The 22,797-nt window shown below is 47.0% G+C and overlaps 1 protein-coding gene across 1 annotated transcript; it reads right to left on the reverse strand.

Moving 5' to 3' along the window:
- Positions 1 to 4,538: 4,538 nt before the first annotated feature.
- Positions 4,539 to 18,460, reverse strand: LOC147726737 (phytanoyl-CoA dioxygenase domain-containing protein 1-like). Its single transcript, XM_086962981.1, has 6 exons — positions 18,331 to 18,460; positions 15,050 to 15,266; positions 13,908 to 13,999; positions 11,015 to 11,154; positions 6,087 to 6,191; positions 4,539 to 4,646 (listed from the first exon to the last, which is right to left on the reverse strand). The coding sequence occupies exons 1-6, from the start codon at positions 18,458 to 18,460 to the stop codon at positions 4,539 to 4,541; spliced, it is 792 nt and encodes a 263-aa protein (XP_086819107.1).
- Between the last annotated feature and the right edge of the window lie 4,337 nt (positions 18,461 to 22,797).

Below are 22,797 nucleotides of genomic sequence, written 5' to 3' on the forward strand. Positions count from 1 at the left end.
CCTAATGGGCCTCTATGTGTTTAGAGGAGTTGTGACAACTTTTGGGCACAGTGCCACTGCATCTGCTGCACCATTCAAATCATGCCCCTACTGCCTCAAAGATAACTGCATTTGTGTCTGCTTGTTTAGTAACAAAATACTGCAATATTTGGTGTTTAGAGGCGTTATGACAACTTTTGGCCCTGGTGCCACTGCACCTGTTGCACCATTCAAATGATTACCCTATTGCCTGTAAAGTAATTGCACTTGTGACTGCCCGTGTATTAGTAAAATATTGCAATATTTGGTGTTTAAAGGAGTTCCTAGAGCTTTGGGCGCCGGTGTCACTGCAACTGCTGCACCAATGAAATCATGACCCTGGTGCCTGCAAGGTAACTGCTTATTTAGTAGTTAAATATAGCAATATTTGGTGTTTAGTGGGGTCCCTAGAGCTTTTGACCCCAGTGTCACTCCACCTGCTGCACCATTCAAAGCAAGCCCCTTTTAACTGCAAGAGAACTGCAATTGTAACTGTCTGTTTAGTAGTTGAATATAGCAATATTAAGTGTTCAGAGGAGTTCTGACAACTTTGGGGCCGGTGCTACTGCACCTGCTGCACCATTCAAACCATGACCCTGTTGTCTGCAAGGAAATACACTTGTGGTTTGGCTGTTTAGGAATAAAATATAGCAATATTAGATGCTTAGCGTTGTGCCTGGAGATTTTGGTCCCAGTGCCACTGCACCTGCTGCACTATTGAAATCATTAATCCTAGTGCTTGCTAGATAACTGCACTTCACCCATTTCCAATACAAAGTTCGCATATGTGGTGGCACATAAATCCTTAGTGCCCACCAACTCAGGAATGTCAAAAAAACAGGTTTAATTTGTAAAGGCTTAGGAACAGTTTTTAAATCAAAAAATTCTAATGATTTAAATGTGGTAACATATTATGACAATATTTGAATATGTATTCTAAGAAGTTCATTAATCCTATAGGATCATGCCTTTCTGGTCAAAATAAACTTTGTAGTGCTCTGGGCATAACATTGCTTCAGTTCGCTGTCTGCAAGAACGTAGTCCTTAGTGAAATGCAACTCTAATCACTCACTCATCCAGCCATCATTTAAAATAACATATTCCATTGTGCATATTCATATCCAAACAAAGGAAAAGCAAAATACAGACTCTGAATTCCTGGTAAAAGCAGTAAAATGTAACAATAGGCATTGATGCCTGTAAATTATGTGCAAAACATGATCAAATAAGTTTAAATTGAATTACAGTGTTATGCACCATCATTGTTTAATTGCAGAGATGCATCAAAAGGCAATAGTGAAGCGTTTTCAGATTTGAAACTGATCCTATTTTCAGACACAAAAAAATCAAAATTCAATAGCTTCATATTAATAAAGTTTTATTTTAATAAATAGAGGAAAGGTTAATATGCATGAAAAATATTTGGATAGACACAAGTTATTGAGCTTTTCCAAATGTCTGTCCTATCTGCTGCTAGTATGTGATTCTGCAGAGCAAAGTGTGTTTAAATGCAAAGGGTGTTTAAGACTGCAATACCGCTACCTGTCTACAGGGGCAGGGCGAGCAAAAATATAAACACACTTGATGAAACACAGGTCCCCACAAGGTCATTTTTTTAAAAGTTGTGAAAATTGGCACAGATGTTCCTGAAGTGATTTTTTATCATTTAGAAGACATTGCCTTGTGGGGACCTGGGTTCAGGTCCCCACAGTGCAATCAAGTCCCCACAGCGTGAGTGTGTTATCACACCCAAGTCCCCACAAGGATAGTGACACAAACCCATGCACGCACCCTCAAACTACTCATACACCCATACAGACACACACACACCCACTCACAGACCCAAACAGCCACACACACACACACGCCCAGTACCCGACCCATATAGCTATTCACACACCCACTCAGACCACTACAGACCCATACAGCCACTCACACACCCACTCACAGACTCATACAGCTACTCACTGACCTATACGGTCACCTACTCTCAAACAATACAGGTTGCAGTCAGGAAAATAAGTAAAAAAAAATACCTTCGAAATTCACAATAAAAAAAAGAGATTATAGAGACATAGGATATAACATTTTCAAAAACCTTAGAAATTCACTAAAAAACAAAGGTAGGACATTACAATTGGGCTCAGATTTCACTCGTACAAAACTAGTGAAATTCAGCAGTCAGTTGCCAGAGCTAACTATAAGTTACGCCCCCCGCAATGCACTGCTTATAACCTCACATATTACATCACTAATGACATCATCCATAGAACCATTGACACACCCAGTCACACACCCACACAACCATTCACACACCAAGTTACACCCATACAACCACTCACAAACCCATACAACACTTCGCACACCCACTCACACAAACACTCACATACCCACACACACTCATACACAACCACTCACACACCCACTCACACATCTACTTACACACCCATACAACCACTCACACACCCACACAACCATTCACACTCCCAGTTTCACCCATACAACCACTCACACACCCATATAACACTTAGCACACCCACTCACACAAACATTCACACACTCATTGACACCCTTACACAACCACTCACACACCCACTCACACATCCACTTACACACCCATACAACCACTCACACACACAGTCACACACCCATACAAACACTCTGGCACTCAGCCCCCTTCCCGGGCCGATTTTGGTCCTAGGGGACCCCATCCTCCAGGGCCCAGTCTTAACTGAATGAGGATGGAGGCCACGTGGCCCCCTCCACAGGTCAATTTCGGCATCCCCATCCCCTGGGGCCCAGGCATAAATATATACATTTTTAATGGGGCGTGGGTCTGCACGGCCCCCCTCCCTGGGCCAATTTAGGCACCGGGAACCCCATTCCCCAGCCATAAACAAATGGGGAAGGTGGGCTACATGTCCCTTTCCCTGGACCAATGATTGGCACAAGTTCCCAATCCCCCTGGGCCTGGCCATGTCACCTGGGTGCCCTGGGAACACAGTGTGCACAATGCGGATCGTGAGGGGAACCTCAAGGCCCCCGCATTCATGGCTGGCTCCTGGCTTCCTGCTGTATGAACAAGCGCTGGAGCCCCCACTTTTTTTGCCATATTTGCTATAAATTCGCAACACATTTTAAAAAAAATGATTTTTTAGCCTGAAGGGTGCCTTTGGGACCCCAAGACCAAGGCCTGGAGGTCAGGGTATCCCTACCCTGCCCCCTTTTCTTTTTATTTTTTTACTTTTTTGGGGGGGACTCGGCAGAAGCAGAGTCCCAAGATGGCTGTTAACACTTTCTGGTTGAAGTGTTGGCAGCCCCAATCAGTTATGCCGTTCTCTGCACAAGCTCGTTATTATTCGTGAATTAGCCAGCAATCGGAGATATCTAATTTTGGTTTCCTTAAATTTCTCAACAACTACTGAATGGATTCACACCAAATAATAGTAGTTCGGGCTGCAGCCCTGTCTAAAGAGTTCAGGGGAATTAGCATTGAAAAGGCACTTTTGTTGACCCCCTTAATGCTCGGCCCCTACTTGACTGATCTCCCTAAAACTTTCCATGCACAACAAGACCCACCGTGACCCTTCGTTGGAAAGTCTTGTGAAGAGTTGTCAAACAGCGCCAAAGATACAGGCAACTTTAGTGAATCACATGTACCCAGTAGTCCAGTGCAGACGCGGTTCGGGCCTCGAGCTCTTTGTCAGAGGCATCCTGCATGAAAACTGCATCATTACCACAGAATATATCCCCTCTTTTATGTCAATCATATCATATGTATATATATAGTCACTCAATGATCGATATGTACCAGTGCGGGCTTGTTAGTGAGGCCAGTGGCAATGAGGAAGGCTGAAGATGGTCCTAGTGGGACGTCTCCTAGACTTCTAGATCAAAGTAAATTGATCTAAATTGATCTAGAGTTCCTAAAGTAGCGGCAGGTATCCAACTTCATGCTTAAAATGAGACCAGCTTAAAATGAGACCAGCCTCCTCGTTACATATTTCTCAAGCTGGAATCATCTAGATGTGTTGAAAATCAAAAGTGGTACTCTTATCCAAAATGTAGTGATACATTTTTAATTTACTTTTGTACAAAAAGACATTCACACTTTTGACTGTAAATCTGTCTTCCAGCTGTGTGTTTAGCTCAATAAATAAACCTTAATAAAATAGAATTACATATAGTCAGGCAGCTAAGATTCAAAAACAGGATGCAGGCTTGTGTTTTCTAATGAAAGTGCCATGCAGTGCAAAAAGGAATTCACATTATCAATTCTGAAACCGCAATTGTTTGTTTTATGGTAACAGTTGCAGCACCTTTTGGCCTACCATCCAAACATTATTGTAGACAATATTAAGGCTCACTGCAAGATGTTAAAAAAGAGGAAATACATATTTGAACCTATAGGGCTCCATCTGAGATCAGGAATGAACCTGCACCATGCAGCAGTATGTTACTGGCAGTTATGAACTACATGAAGAGAGGAATGTGTCTCCTGATGATGCTCTGTAGAGGTGTCAGAAGGTCTTGGAGAAAAAGTTGGGTGCATGATCTGTAAAATGCTGGAATTCGTCTGTTCCTGCAACAAGTACGGTGGCTGGGAAGGAGCGGGGGCGCTCGGGGTCCTGGAATCAGAGAGGAGAGAAGTGCATTAGAATGAGGGCATTCAGACGTGGGAGAATACAAGACCTTATATTAGAGGACCTACACTGGTGTCATGTAGTGAGGGAGAAAAGGGCATGATCAACCGAATCTCTAAAACGTGTACTCTACAACAAAAACTTACCATAAACCTTCCCTCTCTTTCAAAACAGCCTAAGTACCAGCGCTAGCTAAATCCCTAAACTATCTAGCATTCAAACCTGCCTCTCTTATAGAACAACCTAACTACCCAAACTATCTAAATCCCCAAACTATTGAACCTTCAAACCTGCCTCTCTCATAGAAAAACCTAACTACCCAAACTATCTAAATCCCCAAAGTATTGAACCTTTAAACCTGCCTCTCTTATATAACTAACAACCAAATCTATCCTAAATCCCCAAACTATTGAACCTTCGAACCTGCCTCTCTTATATAACTAACGACCAAAACTATTTAAATCCCCAAACTATTGAACCGTCAAACCTGCCTCTCTTATATAACTAATAACCAAAACTATCTAAATCCCCAAACTATTGAACCTTCAAACCAGTATATAAGTACCAACCAAAACTATCAAACTCCCAAAACTATTGAACCTTCAAAACTATATATAACTAACAACCAAAACTATCTAGCTCCCCAAACTATTGAACGTTCAAACCTGCCTCTCTTATATAACTAACAACCAAAACTATTCTAAATCCCCAAACTATTGAACCTTCAAACCTGCCTCTCTTATATAACTAACAACCAAAACTATCTAACTCCCCAAACTATTGAACCGTCAAACCTGCCTCTCTTATATAACTAATAACCAAAACTATCTAAATCCCCAAACTATTGAACCTTCAAACCAGTATATAAGTACCAACCAAAACTATCAAACTCCCCAAACTATTGAACCTTCAAAACTATATATAACTAAAAACCAAAACTATCTAGCTCCCCAAACTATTGAACGTTCAAACCTGCCTCTCTTATATAACTAACAACCAAAACTATTCTAAATCCCCAAACTATTGAACCTTCAAACCTGCCTCTCTTATATAACTAACAACCAAAACTATCTAACTCCCCAAACTATTGAACCTTCAAACCTGCCTCTCTTATATAACTACCAAAACTATTTAAATCCCACAACTGACCTTCAAACCTGCCTCTCTTATACAACTAACAACCAAAAACTCCCTAAATGCCCAAACTATTGAACCTTCAAACATGCCTCTCTTACATAACTAACAACCAAAATTATCTAAATCCCCAAACACACGCAGTTGCGAGTAGAAATGCGCGCACACAAACACACGTGCATGGATGCACACACACAAACACATACAGTCCACACTGTCACTCATGTCATCTAATAAACCCACTGACACACAACCATACTCAGACAGTCTGAAGGAGAGGATTGTACTCACCTCCACGGGGTAGGCTGTGGTGGGGACGTAGCGAATAACGAAGCCACATCTGCGTCTGTGGGACGTGTTCGGTTCACTGGCGTGGACTGTCAGCCCGTCGTGGATCTGATGAGAGAAATGTAGGATATGAGCCGTGCTTATCTGCCAAAAATGTAAGTGCTAGTGCCCAATGTGTTACTCACTGGTCCACTGCAGCTGGCAATGCCCGCGTAACTTTTTTACCTTTAAGTTTTGTCATTTTTTTAAAGCTATATTAAATAATTCAGTTCTGTACTAATGATTATTAGTTAAAAATACACACACACTGCCACCATGTGGTGGTTTCTCAGACATATGTGCCTGTGTTTACAGATAAGCACGGGAAAACACAGGCGCATTTTAAGCACTGGATATTGGACAGAGAAAAGAGAGGGAGCCACCTGAGGTGCACCTCAAGGGGAAACTGAGTACATAGTCCTGAGGCACCCATAGAAAGCTGATTTGCATATAGCCATGTCTGAACTGGGTTGGCAGAGTGGGCTAAAGAATGGTGATGGATTAAACCCAGATCTTTTGACTGGGTGTGAGTGTTTCATTGATTCAGATGCTCCGTCCATCACCACCCCCTTTTGTACCACTTTTGGCCGCCATAGGTGTGGCAGGGTATGCTCAGACGTGAGTCCCTTGCTCACTTTGCCACTGGATTCAAGCAAGCCAGTCTGAAGACGGCTGGAATGCCAGAAACCGCTCCTCGGAAGCTTGTTTCTGGTCTAGGGAAGACATGGCTTGGCAGTTCGGGCTGGACTGTTCCCATGAGGCACAGGGTCAGACTGATTTGCATATAGCCATGTCTGAACTGGGGTGGCAGAGTGGGCTAAAGAACGGTGATGGATTAAACCCAGATCTTTTGACTGGGTGTGAGTGTTTGATTGATTCAGATGCTCCGTCCATTACCACCCCCTTTTGTACCGCTTTTGGCCGCCATAAGTGTGGCAGGGTATGCTCAGACGTGAGTCCCTTGCTCACTTTCCCACTGGATTCAAGCAAGCCGGGCTGAAGACGGCTGGAATGCCAGAAACCGGTCCTCGGAAGCTTGTTTCCGGTCCAGGGAAGACATGGCTTGGCAGTTCGGGCTGGACTGTTCCCATGAGGCACAGGGTCAGACTGATTTGCATATAACCATGTCTCAACTGGGGTGGCAGAGTGGGCTAAAGAACGGTGATGGATTAAACCCAGATCTTTTGACTGGGTGTGAGTGTGTTTCATTGATTCAGATGCTCCGTCCATCACCACCCCCTTTTGTACCACTTTTGGCCGCCATAGGTGTGGCAGGGTATGCTCAGACATGAGTCCCTTGCTCACTTTGCCACTGGATTCAAGCAAGCCGGTCTGAAGACGGCTGGAATGCCAGAAACCGCTCCTCGGAAGCTTGTTTCTGGTCCAGGGAAGACATGGCTTGGCAGTTCGGGCTGGACTGTTCCCATGAGGCACAGGGTCAGACTGATTTGCATATAGCCATGTCTGAACTGGGGTGGCAGAGTGGGCTAAAGAACGGTGATTGATTAAACCCAGATCTTTTGACTGGGTGTGAGTGTTTGATTGATTCAGATGCTCCTTCCATTACCACCCCCTTTTGTACCGCTTTTGGCCGCCATAAGTGTGGCAGGGTATGCTCAGACGTGAGTCCCTTGCTCACTTTCCCACTGGATTCAAGCAAGCCGGGCTGAAGACGGCTGGAATGCCAGAAACCGGTCCTCGGAAGCTTGTTTCCGGTCCAGGGAAGACATGGCTTGGCAGTTCGGGCTGGACTGTTCCCATGAGGCACAGGGTCAGACTGATTTGCATATAACCATGTCTGAACTGGGGTGGCAGAGTGGGCTAAAGAACGGTGATGGATTAAACCCAGATCTTTTGACTGGGTGTGAGTGTTTGATTGATTCAGATGCTCCGTCCATCACCACCTCCTTTTGTACCGTGTGTTTACAGATAAGCACCGGAAAACACAGGCGCAAATTAAGCACTGGATATGGGACAGAGAAAAGAGAGGGAGCCACCTGATGTGCACCTCAAGGGGAAACTGAGTACATAGTCCTGAGGCACCCAAGGAAAGCTGTGAGTGCACAGCGCTGGTGCACCCCAATGGGAGAGCAGTGAGTACACAGTGCTGGTGCACTCAAACGAGGAGCTGTGAGTACACTGTGTGGGTGCACCTCTAGGGTAAGCTGTGAGTACACAGTGCGGGTGCATGCCCAGGGTAAGCTGTGAGTACACAGTGCGGGTGCACCCAAATGAGGAGCTGTGAGTGCACAGTGCTGGTGCACTCAAATGAGGAGCTGTGAGTACACTGTGTGGGTGCACCTCTAGGGTAAGCTGTTAGTACACAGTGCTGATGCACCCTCAAAGGAAGCTGTAAGTAAAGGGAGGTAGAGTACATGGGCACCCTTAGGGGGGGTAGTGAGTACACAATACAAGGGGCACCCTTAAGCGGGGGGTAGTAAGTATAGAGTTCTGGGGCACCTTTAAGTGGGATAGTTATTATGATGGAGCAAGGATTCGCACGTAATGCGACTTGCTCTCATTCATGAACCTCGTCTAATGTATAATCATATTAATCCAACTGTTCGTCATTTATTTAGCATTTTCCCCAACACGCGGGTGTCCCCACGAGGCTTGCCTGTGTGTCTTTTCATACTAACAAAGCTTGCACTAGAAGAAATGGCTGCTTCGCTGAAATTCAGTCTGCGCATGCGTCGGTCATACTCATGTGATGTGACGCACTCGCATTCTGGAGGGAATCTGTGCTCATGCGCACTGTTGCAAACATGGCCGCTTGTCTCTCACCACGCACTCTGCCTGCTACTGCTGCTTTCGCCTATCTGTCTTTTCGCACTAAAACTTTAATGCTATAGAAGTTATAAAGTAAGGGGTGTGTTAAAAATTTAGCATGGTATACAGTGTGATCATTTATATGTGATTCTAATTTGTTCTCGCTTACTTTTCATGTATCGCGTCTCTGGGGCTGGGAAAATCGGGAGTGGAGCCATACTTGAGGCTCTGCTGGGCACCGTCATGTGACCGGGGAGAAACTCTACTGCGCAGAAGCTGAAACAAGCCAGCTGGCTCCTGAAGCCCAATGCGCCTGAGAACCCAGCACAAGATGATGAAACTCACCTTGAAACCTAGAGACTTTGTTGCAATGCCTTGTACACTCGTATTTTCTATTGTATTCCTATGGATGGGAACGTGAACCCAAGGGGTGGATAAGCAAATTTTAAATTCATGATGGGAACGTTGAATTCTAGGAGGTGACAATGTCCGAGCCACCTCTCTTGACCAATCAAAATGTGAGAAATTGTCACTTGCAACATTGGTGGGTGGTCTAAGGGTTCCCAAACTGTATAATTACCCTAGTATAGCTTAGGGAAATTGTCCGACTTGTCCGAGTAGCAGACCTGTCACTGACCCTACGAACTCTATAGGTGCCCAATCTGGAGTGCTACGGAGCACTCTGTCCATACTTTCCACAAACTCCTTGGGGTGGAAATAGTCTTAAGTGCTGGCGAAGCACTTTGCTGGGAAATTCGAAAAACCCAATCGGGGTTACTGGCGGATTACTTGCAGAGAGGGGTAACGCAGGCGTTGCTTCCGAATCCGTGGGTGTTGGTCGTACCTTGGTGAAGCCCAGTCCCGACCCAAGTCCTGAGGGGTATCCTGTTCTGACTATCCGTGAGCTGTACCTGCTCGCATTCTGGCATTCCTTTTCTGAGGGTCCTTGTCCCCGTCCTTCCAAGCTGACCCGTGGCCAGGGTTAGTCTTCATTCTTGATTAGGTAAATATTGCTAGTGGGTTCGCGTCTTTCTCTCACTTTCTCTCTTTTCCTTAATAAAGCACTCTTACCTGGGATAATGCCCTATCTCTTTGAAATGCAAATTATATGAAATTGTTTATTAGAATTGTTCCACTTCTCTCCCCACCTTTAGGGAAGAAACGAACTGTCATATATTATTAGTGTGTTCCCGTTTTTCCCTTTTCCCTTAGCATGGTTGCAGTGAACGTAGTAAGAATAGCATAAGTAGTTTTAGTCAAAGTATACTCTTTAGGTTCCTCGTTTAGTTCATACTTATGTTGAATTGCGTGTTCTCTAAGTACTCACATCTCTTGGTATTCCCTTATACTCAATGGTCCTTGCTCTAGTTCACAGTTATATTTTGGTTGTGATCCTAATGCTTGACGTGTTATTTTGTATCTTGCTTATCTTGACATAGTCACTTTGAAAATTATTAGATAAAACCTTTAACCCCATCAGGTGTCTGTGGTTATTTTACAGATTACTGTGTGGAAAAATGTATTGTGGTTTATAAAGTATATTCTTTCCTAGGAAACCTGTCACTGTCCACTGCTAGCTCCTGATCTGTTGGGAGTAATGTGCCTGTGGTAAGTCAGGTACATGTATAGTAAGTGGTGAAAGAATCACCCCCCGGATTACTCATAGTGGCGTGCAAGAAATCACCCGGTTCACTGCAAACCATAGTTTGGTCACTCGCGTCAGGGCCCAGTACGCGGGGTGAAAATTGGTAAACTAGTGACCCGGGTGACCTGCGCGCGCTATCAAGTACACAGTTCTGGGGCACCTTTAAGGGGGGGTGAGAGTACACAGTTCTGGGGCACCTTTAAGGGGCGTTGTGAGTACACAGTAATGGAGACAAAAGGCTAATTATGGGAAGGGCGGTGCCATAAATTGATGGATGTCTTGGCCCCGCCCACCTCCCGGCTGCCTCATTTATAAATGGGGGAATCACTGGTCTGCCTGACACCCACAATGCACCGGGCTCGAGTATCAGGGATTTTCATGTTACTTCGTAAGGTTGCAGTAACCCCTTGTTTGCCTGTGGGAATAACCACAACTGTGAGACATGAGTCCAGGAAACGAAAGAGCGCTGTGAACTCACCGACATCTGCCCAGCCTGAAGAGGACACTCCACCGACTTCTCTGCATCGACCAGGTGCCGCGGAATCTCCTGATTGGTGGACAGCATGTTCCCGGGGGTCATTGCTGTGTGGTGCTCCAGGACACCTTGTTTGTGACTTCCTGCAGAAGAAAGGGGGGTTGGAGTGAGGGGGGCACTGATTCCTGGCCTGGGTACTCATGCAGTCCCCGCCTCTGTCTAAAATGAGGTGTCAGCACGGGCCACACCCACAATAATTATACACACATTTACCTTTAATTATCATGCGTGGAAAAGGCACCTACGTGGTAAAGAATGCGTGGAAAAGACTGTGTGGTAAAGGCATATGCGTGGTAAAGGAAGGGTGGTAAAGGCATGCGTGGAAAAGACTTCGTGGTAAAGGCATCTGCGTGGTATAGGATGTGTGGAAAAGACTGCGTGGTAAAGGCATCTGCGTGGTAAAGGATGCGTGGAAAAGACAGCATGGTAAAGGCATCTGCGTGGTAAAGGATGCGTGGAATAGACTGCGTGGTAAAGGCATCTGCGTGGTAAAGGATGCGTGGAATAGACTGCATGTTAAAGGCATCTGCGTGGCAAAGGATGCGTGGAATAGACTGCGTGGTAAAGGCATCTGCGTGGTAAAGACTGCATGGTATAGGCATCTGCGTGGTATAGGATGCGCGTAAAAGATGCGTGGTAAAGGCATGCGTGGAAAAGACTGCGTGGTAAAGGATGTTTCCATCTAACAGAGGATCATGGAAGCTGAGTAAATACAGAGCCATCTCTTAACACTAGAACCCCCCGCGAGGACCCCGGGGATCTTTCATCGAGGCCTCACCAGCCCCCAGGAGTCTAGCCTCTGACACAAATTGGGTGAAGATTGTAGGGTCATACTAGAGCCCTGTCTGACCAACCCTGTCCAATATCACTCTTTCAAGGCAGTGGTGCCCGTGTTTACAGGCAAAGACATCTCCGCCTGTAGAACCATAAGCAGCGTCCCTCTGTTAGGACCTCGTGTCCCCCGCTCCAGCTGTACAGTAAAGCACGGGTCAGGGTTTGATTGGCTTTGAAAAGAGTTGGCCCGGGCACCCGGAAAAAAGTGCCCCACATTTACGGATTGCGGGGAAGATTTACAAGGACTGGCGCATCCCTGCAGATTAGCAGGGATGCCCCAGTAACGATGCGACACGCAATTCTATCCTTGCGCCACCACGGATGCGTCGCATTTACAATGCGGCACACCGTGGCGCAGGGTTAGACAGATGCGTGTCGCATCTGATGGTGTAAGGTCGGTGCATGGCTGGAGTTATGTCGCAAGCGCGACGCAACTCCAGCAATGTTCAGGGACCGCCCATACCTAACGTGCTGCGCCACTCCTTACACCTGCTTCAAGCAGGCGTAAGGTTTCGCCGCAGCAGTCGCTGAAAAATGACTCAGTGAAATCTTGTAGACTTCACAGCATCACTTTTACGAGGCTTTTTCCGACGGAAAGCTCCCCCTGCATACATTAAACCTGACGCAGGTTTAATGTGGTGCAGGGCTTTACAACGTGACGCATCTCCCTAGATGCATCAGGTTGTAAATAAGTCGCAACATGGCGCATGGTTTACGCCACCGCTACTTCACAGAATTGACGCAACAGCGGCGTAAATGTGACGCAATTGACTTGTAAATCTGCCCCCATCTTTTTTTGAAACACTGCTTCAGTGTTTTAAGTGTTATAAAAAGAAGTTGGGGGATTTCTATAAGAGAGGTGTGTGTTTTATCCTAACTTGACTGAGATTAAAAAATGCGATTGTTGCTAGGACTCTGTGTTGCTGGATCAGTTTACACTGGTGAACCACCCCTGAATATAAGTGAGGCCACTTGGCTCAGCCCCCCTGCCCCTGCTCAATCAGCATACATTAATGGGCGGGGCCAGCCTGAGACTGGGAATGATACCTCCGGCCCCTTGGTAAAAGGGGGGTAACAGAGGTCCATCTGCCTCCGCAAAGGCTGCTCAGGCCCCCACTGGGTGGAGCAGTACAGACAGCCCATATCGGTCACCACGCTGCCCAAAAAAGCAGCCCATTGCCCGAGTGCCCCCTTACCAATCTGACCCTGGCACGGATCCCTCTATGTCATGACAACGGGACTCCCTGGTTAATAGATAGCCTACATTCCATGTTGTATAGCCCTGTCCTAGATCAATATGTCACGACACTGGGGCTCACTTTAAAGGAATGCACGGTCTTCCATTCATATAACTCTCCCCCACATCCCTATGTCACGACATTGAGGCTCCCTGGTTAACAGATGGCCTTCCTCCCATGCTATATAGCCCTGTCCTAGATCCCTCTGTCACGACACTGGGGCTCACTTTAAAGGAATACACCGTCTTCCATTCTGTATAACTCTCTCCCACGACTCCATGTCATGATAAAGAGGCTCCCTGGTTAACAGACGGCATTCCTCCCATGCTGTATAGCCCTGTCCCAGATCCCTCTGTCAGGACACTGGGGCTCATTGTAAATGGATGCAGCATCTTCCATTCTGTATAACTCTCTCCCACATCCCCATGTCATGACAACGGGACTCTCTGGCAAAGAGGTGCATTATCGTCCCTTCTAGATAACTCTCTTCCACATCCCTATGTCACGACATGGAGGCTCCTTGGTTAACAGATGGCCTCCCCTGCTGTATAGTCCTGTCCCAGATCCCTATGTCACGACACTGGGGCTCAAGGTAAAGAGATGGCCTATCTATCTCCCATGCTGTGGAACCCTGTACTAGATTCCTATGTGGTTACATTGCGGCTCACCAGTAGAGTATTAGCCCATCCCCCATTCTCAGCCAATCAGTGTTAAAGCTCCAGGCTGTTGTGATGCATGCATTGACTAAGGGAGTTTATACATACCTGGAATAACCTGCAGCACACCATTCTCTGCGTCTACGTCATCCAGGGCAAGCCACACTGAGGCCACCGGGCCCCCCTCGAAGCCCCAATACCTGGAAGTAAAAGGAGGAGGACGCTGTAAGCCAAACATCCGCAAACCCTGGGGCATGAGGGCACAGGATAGCACATGAGGGCACAGGATAGCACATGAGGTCACAGGATGGCACATGAGGGCATAGGATGGCACATGAGGGCACAGGATGGCACATGAGGGCACATCTTAGCACATGAGGGCTCAGGATGACACATGAGGGCACAGGATGGCACATGATGGCACATTAAGGTATAGGATGGCACATGATGATACAGAATAACCCCTCAGAGCACCGTATGGCACATGAGGGTACAGGTTAGCACATGAGGGTACGGGATAGTACATGAGGGCACAGGATGGCTATTGATGGCACAGGCTGGCACATGAAGGCATAGGATGGCACAGGATCGAACATGATGGTACAGGATAATACATGAGAGCACAGTATGGCACATGAGGGCACAGGATGGCACACGAGGGCACAGGATGGCTATTGATGACACAGGATGGCACATCATGGCATGGATGGCACGTTTTGACACATGAGGGCACAGGATAGAACATGAGGGCACAAGGTGGCATATGATGGCACAAGAGGACACACAATAGCACATGAGGGCAGAGGGTGACACTTGAGGGCACAGGATATCACATGATGACACAGGATGGCATACAAAGGGCATAGGATAACACATGAAGGGACAGGATGGCAGATGATGGCACAGGATGGTGCATGAGGGCATAATAAGCCACATGATGGCACATGAGAGCACAGGATGACGGTGATGTGTGTCTGGTAGTGCAGCCAGCCATATGCCCTCATGTACTGCCTAGATGAAAGACGCTGTAATCTACCCTGTGTGTGCCCCCCTCCCCCCCCCTCCCAACCCGCCCTGTGTATTAAACACCACATGGTGCCCACCAGGTAGCCTGTTAATCAGACGTCACCAGGCTCAGGTGGCAGGAATGCCATCCTTTGGCCTCACCCTTGAAGTACAAACAGACACATCAGCCCTGCTGAGCCCTCCCCTCCCCCACCCTGGAGCCAGCACCCCGCAGTCTGACTTACTTGATGTCCTGGTGCCAGGCCACGTAGGGGGCGCTGTTCCCTCGGTGGGGCACGTCGGAGGCCGGGTATTTACAGATGAACCTGGAGTCCAGCAGGACCACGTGGGGCCCCAGCACGGCGGTGATGGCCTGGAGGGTGTGCGGGTGGGTGGCGAGGCCCAGCACCCACGGCAGGCGCAGGTGGGCGTTGTGCAGGCTGTACTGGGCGTGCTCCTTCCCTGCAGGGTGAGAAAGCAAAAGACACACGGATGATGGACGGAGTGCAAAGCAAATCAAACATTCACCCCCAGTCAAGAGGTCTGGGTTCAATCCATCGTTCTTTTGCTGACCTTGCCACCCCAGTTTAGACCCAGCCTGCAGGGGACACAAGGAGGGGGTTAGTCTCTACACCGAGAGGCCTCTAAACCGAGGGGCTTATATACGGGAATGGTGGCACCAACAGCGCAGCAAAAAACATTCTGGGCGCAGTGTAACGCTGCTCAGGGCCACGCAGAGTGGCTTTGCGGAGCTTCATAAATTTGGCTTGGGGCTTTGCCTCCTGCATGTACCACTCAGCATGGTGCAAGCATGACGCAAGGCCCTCATAAATAAACCCCGAGAGATAAGGCTGCCCTCAGGGCCGGTCCTAGGGTTCATGGGGCCCTGGGCAGAATAGGAAGATGCGAGGCCCCTATAATTTGCATACGAGTTAACTTAACAGAAAGTGACATCATAGGAACTCCTTTCAATTGGCCATTAATTATATTGATATTGTTTATAGCGCATGCCAGTGTAGCACTGCCATCTGCAGCTGTAAGCTAATTGGCAACATAGTTGAAAAAAGCCAGGTTTTAATTTTTTTCTAAATTGTTTCAGAGTTTGCAAGGAATGAAATAAAGCTTCTGCCACTCCATGTCTCTTTGTTTATTTTAGGTGTTTCCACTTTTCCCAAGGAGGTTTATCGAAGAGCTCCCCTAGGTGTGTACCATATGCATTTCTCCAAGGTACTCAGGACCTATGTTGTGAGCAGTATTCAGTGCCTTGAAGGCTACTTCCTTTCCAATGGGAAACTGGTGTAGCTCCAACAATACATGAGAGAAATATTTTAACTTAGAAATTCTCATTAAGAGATGAGCTGCTGTATTTTATAAAAGGTGCAGTTTATTCAGGGATCACAGATTATATGGCATTGTTGAAGCCTTTTTGCAAGAAGCTACTTACTGAGTTTGGATGTGAGTATAACGGTTAAAAATTAATACTTAGAAAATGCGTACCTATATTTTACATCTGTATTAAATAGAAATACATTAAATGATTTAAAAATTGTTATTGTTCTATTGAATGGGATTATGAATATATAGAAAATGGGCCAATAATACAATCTTCTGCCATTTTTAAAAGTATTCTTGATGAGGGTGAAACCTCCAAACCACTAGGAAGTGTGAGGCATGCCTTGCACACAACAAATTATTAAATGTTACGTTAGGAACCTCTGCATTTCAAAGATCCCAAGTTTCCCGGCCTCCTACCACTTTGCATGGATTCTTCTCCTCTTACATCCTTGAATGTAATGCTCTTCACCTCAGGTCTTAATCTCTCTACCAGGATTCTGCCCATTACATCCATCTCTCCTCTTCCCTGTCTCCCTTTCTGCCAGCCCACGCCTTTAGGCTGGCTGAAAAACAAATGAGTGGGTCTCTAAAAGGGGTGTGGTCTACATAATTAAGGGTGTAGCCTAAACAGGGTAATCTAAATTTCTGTGATTCCACAAAGAGTACAATCTGACCAGTACTTTGTTTCCTCTCTGGAATTTCCGTGATTGAAAACAGAAGTATAATACAACTGACATACACCTAAAAACAACCAGGAGAATTGATTTTGTCAATGGTTGTTAGCTGTTTCGGATGAATGAGTAACAACAAATTATTTTTCTTTTACCTTGTCACTGTTTTGACCAATGAGTGCCTCCTTCACACACATTTGCACAGAATCACACCTGCAATTTGAATACTGTACTGTTGCTCTGTGTTCTCTGCAGAGAGGCCATGTATTGAATGATCATGCATTCTGAACACCTTTTTGATCCCCAGGTAGGCACAGTGAGAAAGTTATACTGCCTTCGGCCTCAAATACAAAGCTCTCAATTGTAGCCAGTTATAAAGACCTGGATGCAACTCAATACAAAGTGTGCACCATACAAGAGTAATATGCTGTGAAACGAATGACAGAAACACACATCTTGGAAATACCTAAGATTTTTAAGGAATGCAAAATTAAGTGCAGCACGTGAACCACAAACAGGAACTAATTTGTTGCCATGTATTACCCTAACATACATTGTCAGACTGAGACAGGAAATAGGCCCCAGCACCGAAATAAAAGCGGCCCCCGTTAGTGAATTAGACAGCTAAAAAAATGTCTGTATTTGCAAATTATATCAGTTTTTAATTTGTAAAGACATGCTGTATATGATTGTGTAAGGTATGGAAGACTGCATATATTTGAGTTTGCAGGAAGCAATGTTTGTTTTAAAATATCATGAAAATCAACATTAAAAAAGTCTCATATGACCATAAAGCAGACCTGTAAACATAAAAAAAGACAGCCTACATACTGACCTGACAGATTAGACCGTTGGGCACAGCCTGATTTGATTGCCCTATAGGTCAGTTCAACCCTGTAAAAGTGTCATACCTCATTGTGCAGACACTAAAGCAGTTTTTTTGCAGGTCAAGTTAGTACATTAATATAGGAAAAGATATGGGGCCCGTTTCAATCTCTGTTCTAATTAATTGCTGGGTGTAAGACGCGTAAAGAATTGCTCCAACCACATGTTAATGCTGTGTCTGCTTCTTTGCCTGCACCCCAGGTCTCTGTCATACTCACACCTATCTGCTCCCCCCCCCTTTTTTCTCACCTCTATGCTTCCTTTCCCAGTGTTCCCTCATCCTAGGTGATCAGATTTCACGTGACAGGAAGTAATTCTATTCTTTGTTGTGCGCCCTGCAGGAGATCATGCTTTTCATTCCTACAGGGGCAGGGCGCACTTCACACATAAGGGCAGTTTAAGTACCTATCAAATCGCTGCCATCATCACACAGCTGCAGCGATTAGGCCCTGTGAGAGGGGCCAGCAGGGGAAATGGGTAGAACCTTTAAACTCTTAGGGGGCCCCCTGGGCCTCGAAACACCGAAGTCTTTAAAGGTGCGAGGCCCCCCTCCTGCGACCAGACCAGGGGGCCCTGGGCAGCCGCCCATGCTGCCCATGCCTAGCGCCGGCCCTGGCTGCCCTCCCTGCACCTACCAAACTCCTCCTCCAGCTCCTCGAAGGCCCTCCTGGCGCCCTCCAGCTCCTCCGGGTCCAGCACTGGCACTGACGTCAGGAAGCCCCGGGCATCATAAAGGGTCTTCATGTGCTGAGGGTCCGCCTCCATGATGAGGGCGAGGACTCGGACCCCGCTTCTTGTGCCAGGGATGGGGGTCTGCCGCCGGGCTCCTGAGAGCTGAGCCCCAGATGTGGATATGTTCCTCTGGCACCGGACTCCAGATGTTGTCCTTCACCTCCAGAGGTGCTGATGCTCCAGGCGTGTTCTTCTGGCTCCCAAGACGCAGGTGCTCCAGATGTGGCCCTGTGGCTCCCCAGGTGCTGGAGATTCTGTACCCTGGTATTCAAGAGCTCCAGATGTGAGTCTTTGCTCCTGCCCCTTGCAGTGCTGGAGCTCCAGGTGTTGCTGGGGGTCACTGCCGCTGTCTGTCCACCCTCCTCTGCCTCGGCATCTTATGTAGGCCCGCTCAGACCCGCCCCGGGCCGGGGCTGCACTCCCATGACGTCGCCAGAGCCGCGGGCTGCTTTCGGTTTTTGACCATTAATCCCAGCTCATGACCACAGGCTGCCTGGCATTGTGTAATCCTGGGCATGTCCGCAGCGGAGGAGTCAGGGGGGAGGCACTGCAGACGCCAGCTCAGACGTTTCCTGGTGGTCCAAGGGGGCTGCAACAATGGGGTTCACGCGGGAGTCGTGCAGTGATACCCCCAAATGAAGGGACTTTGAGGTGTGTATGTATAAATAAACATTCCTTATTTACACTGAAGCCAGTATCGGGGTGTTACCGGGCCGAGGGGATCCCGAGAGCTGAAGCCGGATCTAGGCCAGACCTGAAAACAACAGGTCAGTAAAAGCAGCAGTGAAAGGCGGAAAAGTACATCTGACCTCATGGGAACTGACGTCAATTCTTCTCCAAAATACGAGAAGATGAGGAAGTAACGTCACAAAGGCTTTGCCACAATGACGTCACAGCCATCATACACTGCATACAGACATCATACACAGCATAGAGCCATCATACACAGCATACAGACATCTTACACAGCATACAGACATCATACACAGCATACAGCCATCACACACAGCATAGAGCCATCATACACAGCATACAGCCATCATACACAGCATACAGACATCTTACACAGCATACAGACATCTTACACAGCACACAACCATCATACTCAGCATACAGACATCATACACAGCATACAGCCATCATACACAGCATACAGATATCATACTCAGCATACAGACATCATACACAGCATACAGACATCATACACAGCATACAGATATCATACTCAGCATACAGACATCATACACAGCATACAGCCATCATACACAGCATACAGATATCATACACAGCATACAGACATCTTACACAGCATACAGACATCATACACAGCATACAGATATCATACACAGCATACAGATATCATACTCAGCATACAGACATCATACACAGCATACAGCCATCATACACAGCATACAGATATCATACACAGCATACAGACATCTTACACAGCATACAGACATCATACACAGCATACAGTTATCATACACAGCATACAGATATCACACACAGCATACAGATATCATACACAGCATACATATATCATACTCAGCATACAGACATCTTACACAGCATACAGACATCATACACAGCATACAGCCATCATACTCAGCATACAGGCATCTTACACAGCATACAGACATCATACACAGCATACAGCCATCATACACAGCATACAAATATCATACACAGCATACAGATATCATACTCAGGATACAGACATCATACACAGAATACAGTGATCATACACAGCATACCGATATCACACACAGCATACAGACATCTTACACAGCATACAGACATCATACACAGCATACAGCCATCATACACAGCATACAGATATCACACACAGCATACAGATATCATACTCAGCATACAGACATCATACACAGGATACAGCCATCATACTCAGCATACAGATATAATACTCAGCATACAGACATCTTACACAGCATACAGACATCATACACATCATTCAGCCATCATACACAGCATACAGATATCACACACAGCATACAGATATCATACTCAGCATACAGACATCTTACACAGCATACAGACATCATACACAGCATACAGCCATCATACACAGCATACAGATATCACACACAGCATACAGCCATCATACTCAGCATACAGCCATCATACTCCGCATACAGCCATCATACTCAGCATACCGACATCATACACAAGATGCAGAACCTCATATGTGGGAGACACTCGCCCTATGCCACATACGTGCATGCACAGAATGCATTCTTCATATCAAGGATACTGCCTTTATACATGGCATACAGCCATCATACCGACAAACAGCCATAATACACCAAGCATATCCGGATACACCATGGTGCAGCCCTCTGACGTATGGAGCAGGCCTCATATGCCAAATACAGCCACCAAACACAAGATACAAGCAACATAAATCAGATACAGCAATTCTGGGGATACACGAAAGTAGGTTGCTTGGAGGTGCAGAGGGAACCTCGTGTACATGAGGTGTGAGACACGTGGAAAGTGTTGTGTGGAGTGACCAGTCATTACATCTAGGCGCCTGACCTTTGTTGTTGCAGTTTGATATAGCGCGACCTCGACCCAAGATATTGGAGCCTTTTACATGAGCACCAGATACCTTACCGTGGGACGCATTTATTTTTGGGAGGCACACTGAGGTTCAGTGATTTGCCCAGAATCACAGGATGCCGAGCCAACGCCGAGACTCGAGCCTGGTTCCCCAGCTCCGTAGTCGGCAACTCTGGCCGTTACGCCTCATCCTTGTCATAAATAAATATTCCAAGAACAGGAACACAGCTTCCATCAAGTAACTCTTCAACCGATGGAGGAACACGAGATACGCATCTCCCCAGCCAGTGGGGGCTGTAAACTTGACCCCAGTGCCAGTAAGACCTGGCCCAGGGGAAGGGCAGAGTCGAGGCATCCATTGCTCGAGACAGATGTGCTGTGAACCGCCTGGGGGCACTCGCCACTGTCCGGGTTCAAGGCTGGGTGTTGTTTCCTGCTGTTAATGTCCATTGTGATAGCAACAGAGTGAAACAATTAGCCACCTCTGCCTGCTATTAACAGGGGAGGGGTCCCTCCAGAAAACAACATAGAGCCCCAGGGTAACTTGGCCACAGAGGCGAGTGGGACTTCCCCGTGGCTGCTGCAGTGTGGGGCGGTTTACACCTGTAGGGAAGTGACACTTCCTCTCTGGGGTACAGTGGAAACCCCCAGGCTGCCTTGGGGCGCATTCCCTCCAAACTTGTTTAAGGAAGGTTCTCACTCCACAACCCAAACCCCCTGCAGAGGGCGCTTCTTGCTTTTTATTGGTTGTAACATGGATCTGGTATAACACGCTATTGATGCCGTGACGTCAGTCCCGGAGAGGCTGATCTGGGTGATCGATCGAGTGGCTATGAACGGCGACCCCTGCTATTTTTTTTATTAAGGGGATGTTTCCGATGAAAGGCATGCAAAGTGCTGCTGCTGGGCGGGGGTGTTACTGTTATGACTTTATACCATAAGCCAGTAGCAATCGGAAAGGGACTGATGTTGCCATGATAAAACAAGCATTGAAAATGCAATAGGGAGAGGATATGGCCTTATGGCTAAAGCTGCCGACATTGGAGCTGGGGAACTGAGTTTGAGGCTCGGCGGCGGCATCCCGTGATTCTGGGTAAATCATTCAATCTCCCCGTGCCTGCCAAAAACAAAATGGCCATCTAAAAGTGAAAGCTCGCATAGCGCGCTGCAAATACAAAACAAGCTGGGGCCAGGGCTTTAAGTGGGTCGGGTCTGATCAGTGCTGAGCACTGGCAGTTTTTAGGTCTCGCTGATCCAATGCGCTTGCGCATTGCTGGCGAGATTATAGTAAGGGGAAAAGAAAAGTCTACCAAAGACCTTTGGAATGTGGTTTATGGCCAGTGCATGTGAGGCATTCAAGCGCGAAGCTGGCATCTGGCATCGACTTGAAAGCAGCAGACTGCTTTCGCCAGCGCGCGCTTGGCCTCACTTCCTGCTCCCCCTCTTACTTGCGTTATCGCTCACACCCCATATGCTTGTTCCCTCCCACCCTTGATCTATGCGCGTGCACGCCATCGCCAGCCACATAACACACCACCATTTGTCTGTGCCTTGGCATCAGACCTCAAAGGCTGCCGCTCCCCCGCCCCCCGCGTGCACATAGCGCACCACCATTTGTCTGTGCCTCGGCATCAGACTTCACATGCTACCGCTCCCCAGCCACAGCAATGCCGAGAGCTTGTTAATAGCAATGGTGGCCGCATGTGATATTTACAAAATGCGCAGCTCGCCCTACTTGCACCTTTTCATAGATAAAGCATTTCTTTGGGCGGCACATGTGAACAATAGCA

Source organism: Lissotriton vulgaris, chromosome 3_1 (genome assembly GCF_964263255.1).
Source record: "Lissotriton vulgaris chromosome 3_1, aLisVul1.2, whole genome shotgun sequence".
Taxonomy (NCBI): Eukaryota; Metazoa; Chordata; class Amphibia; order Caudata; family Salamandridae; genus Lissotriton; species Lissotriton vulgaris.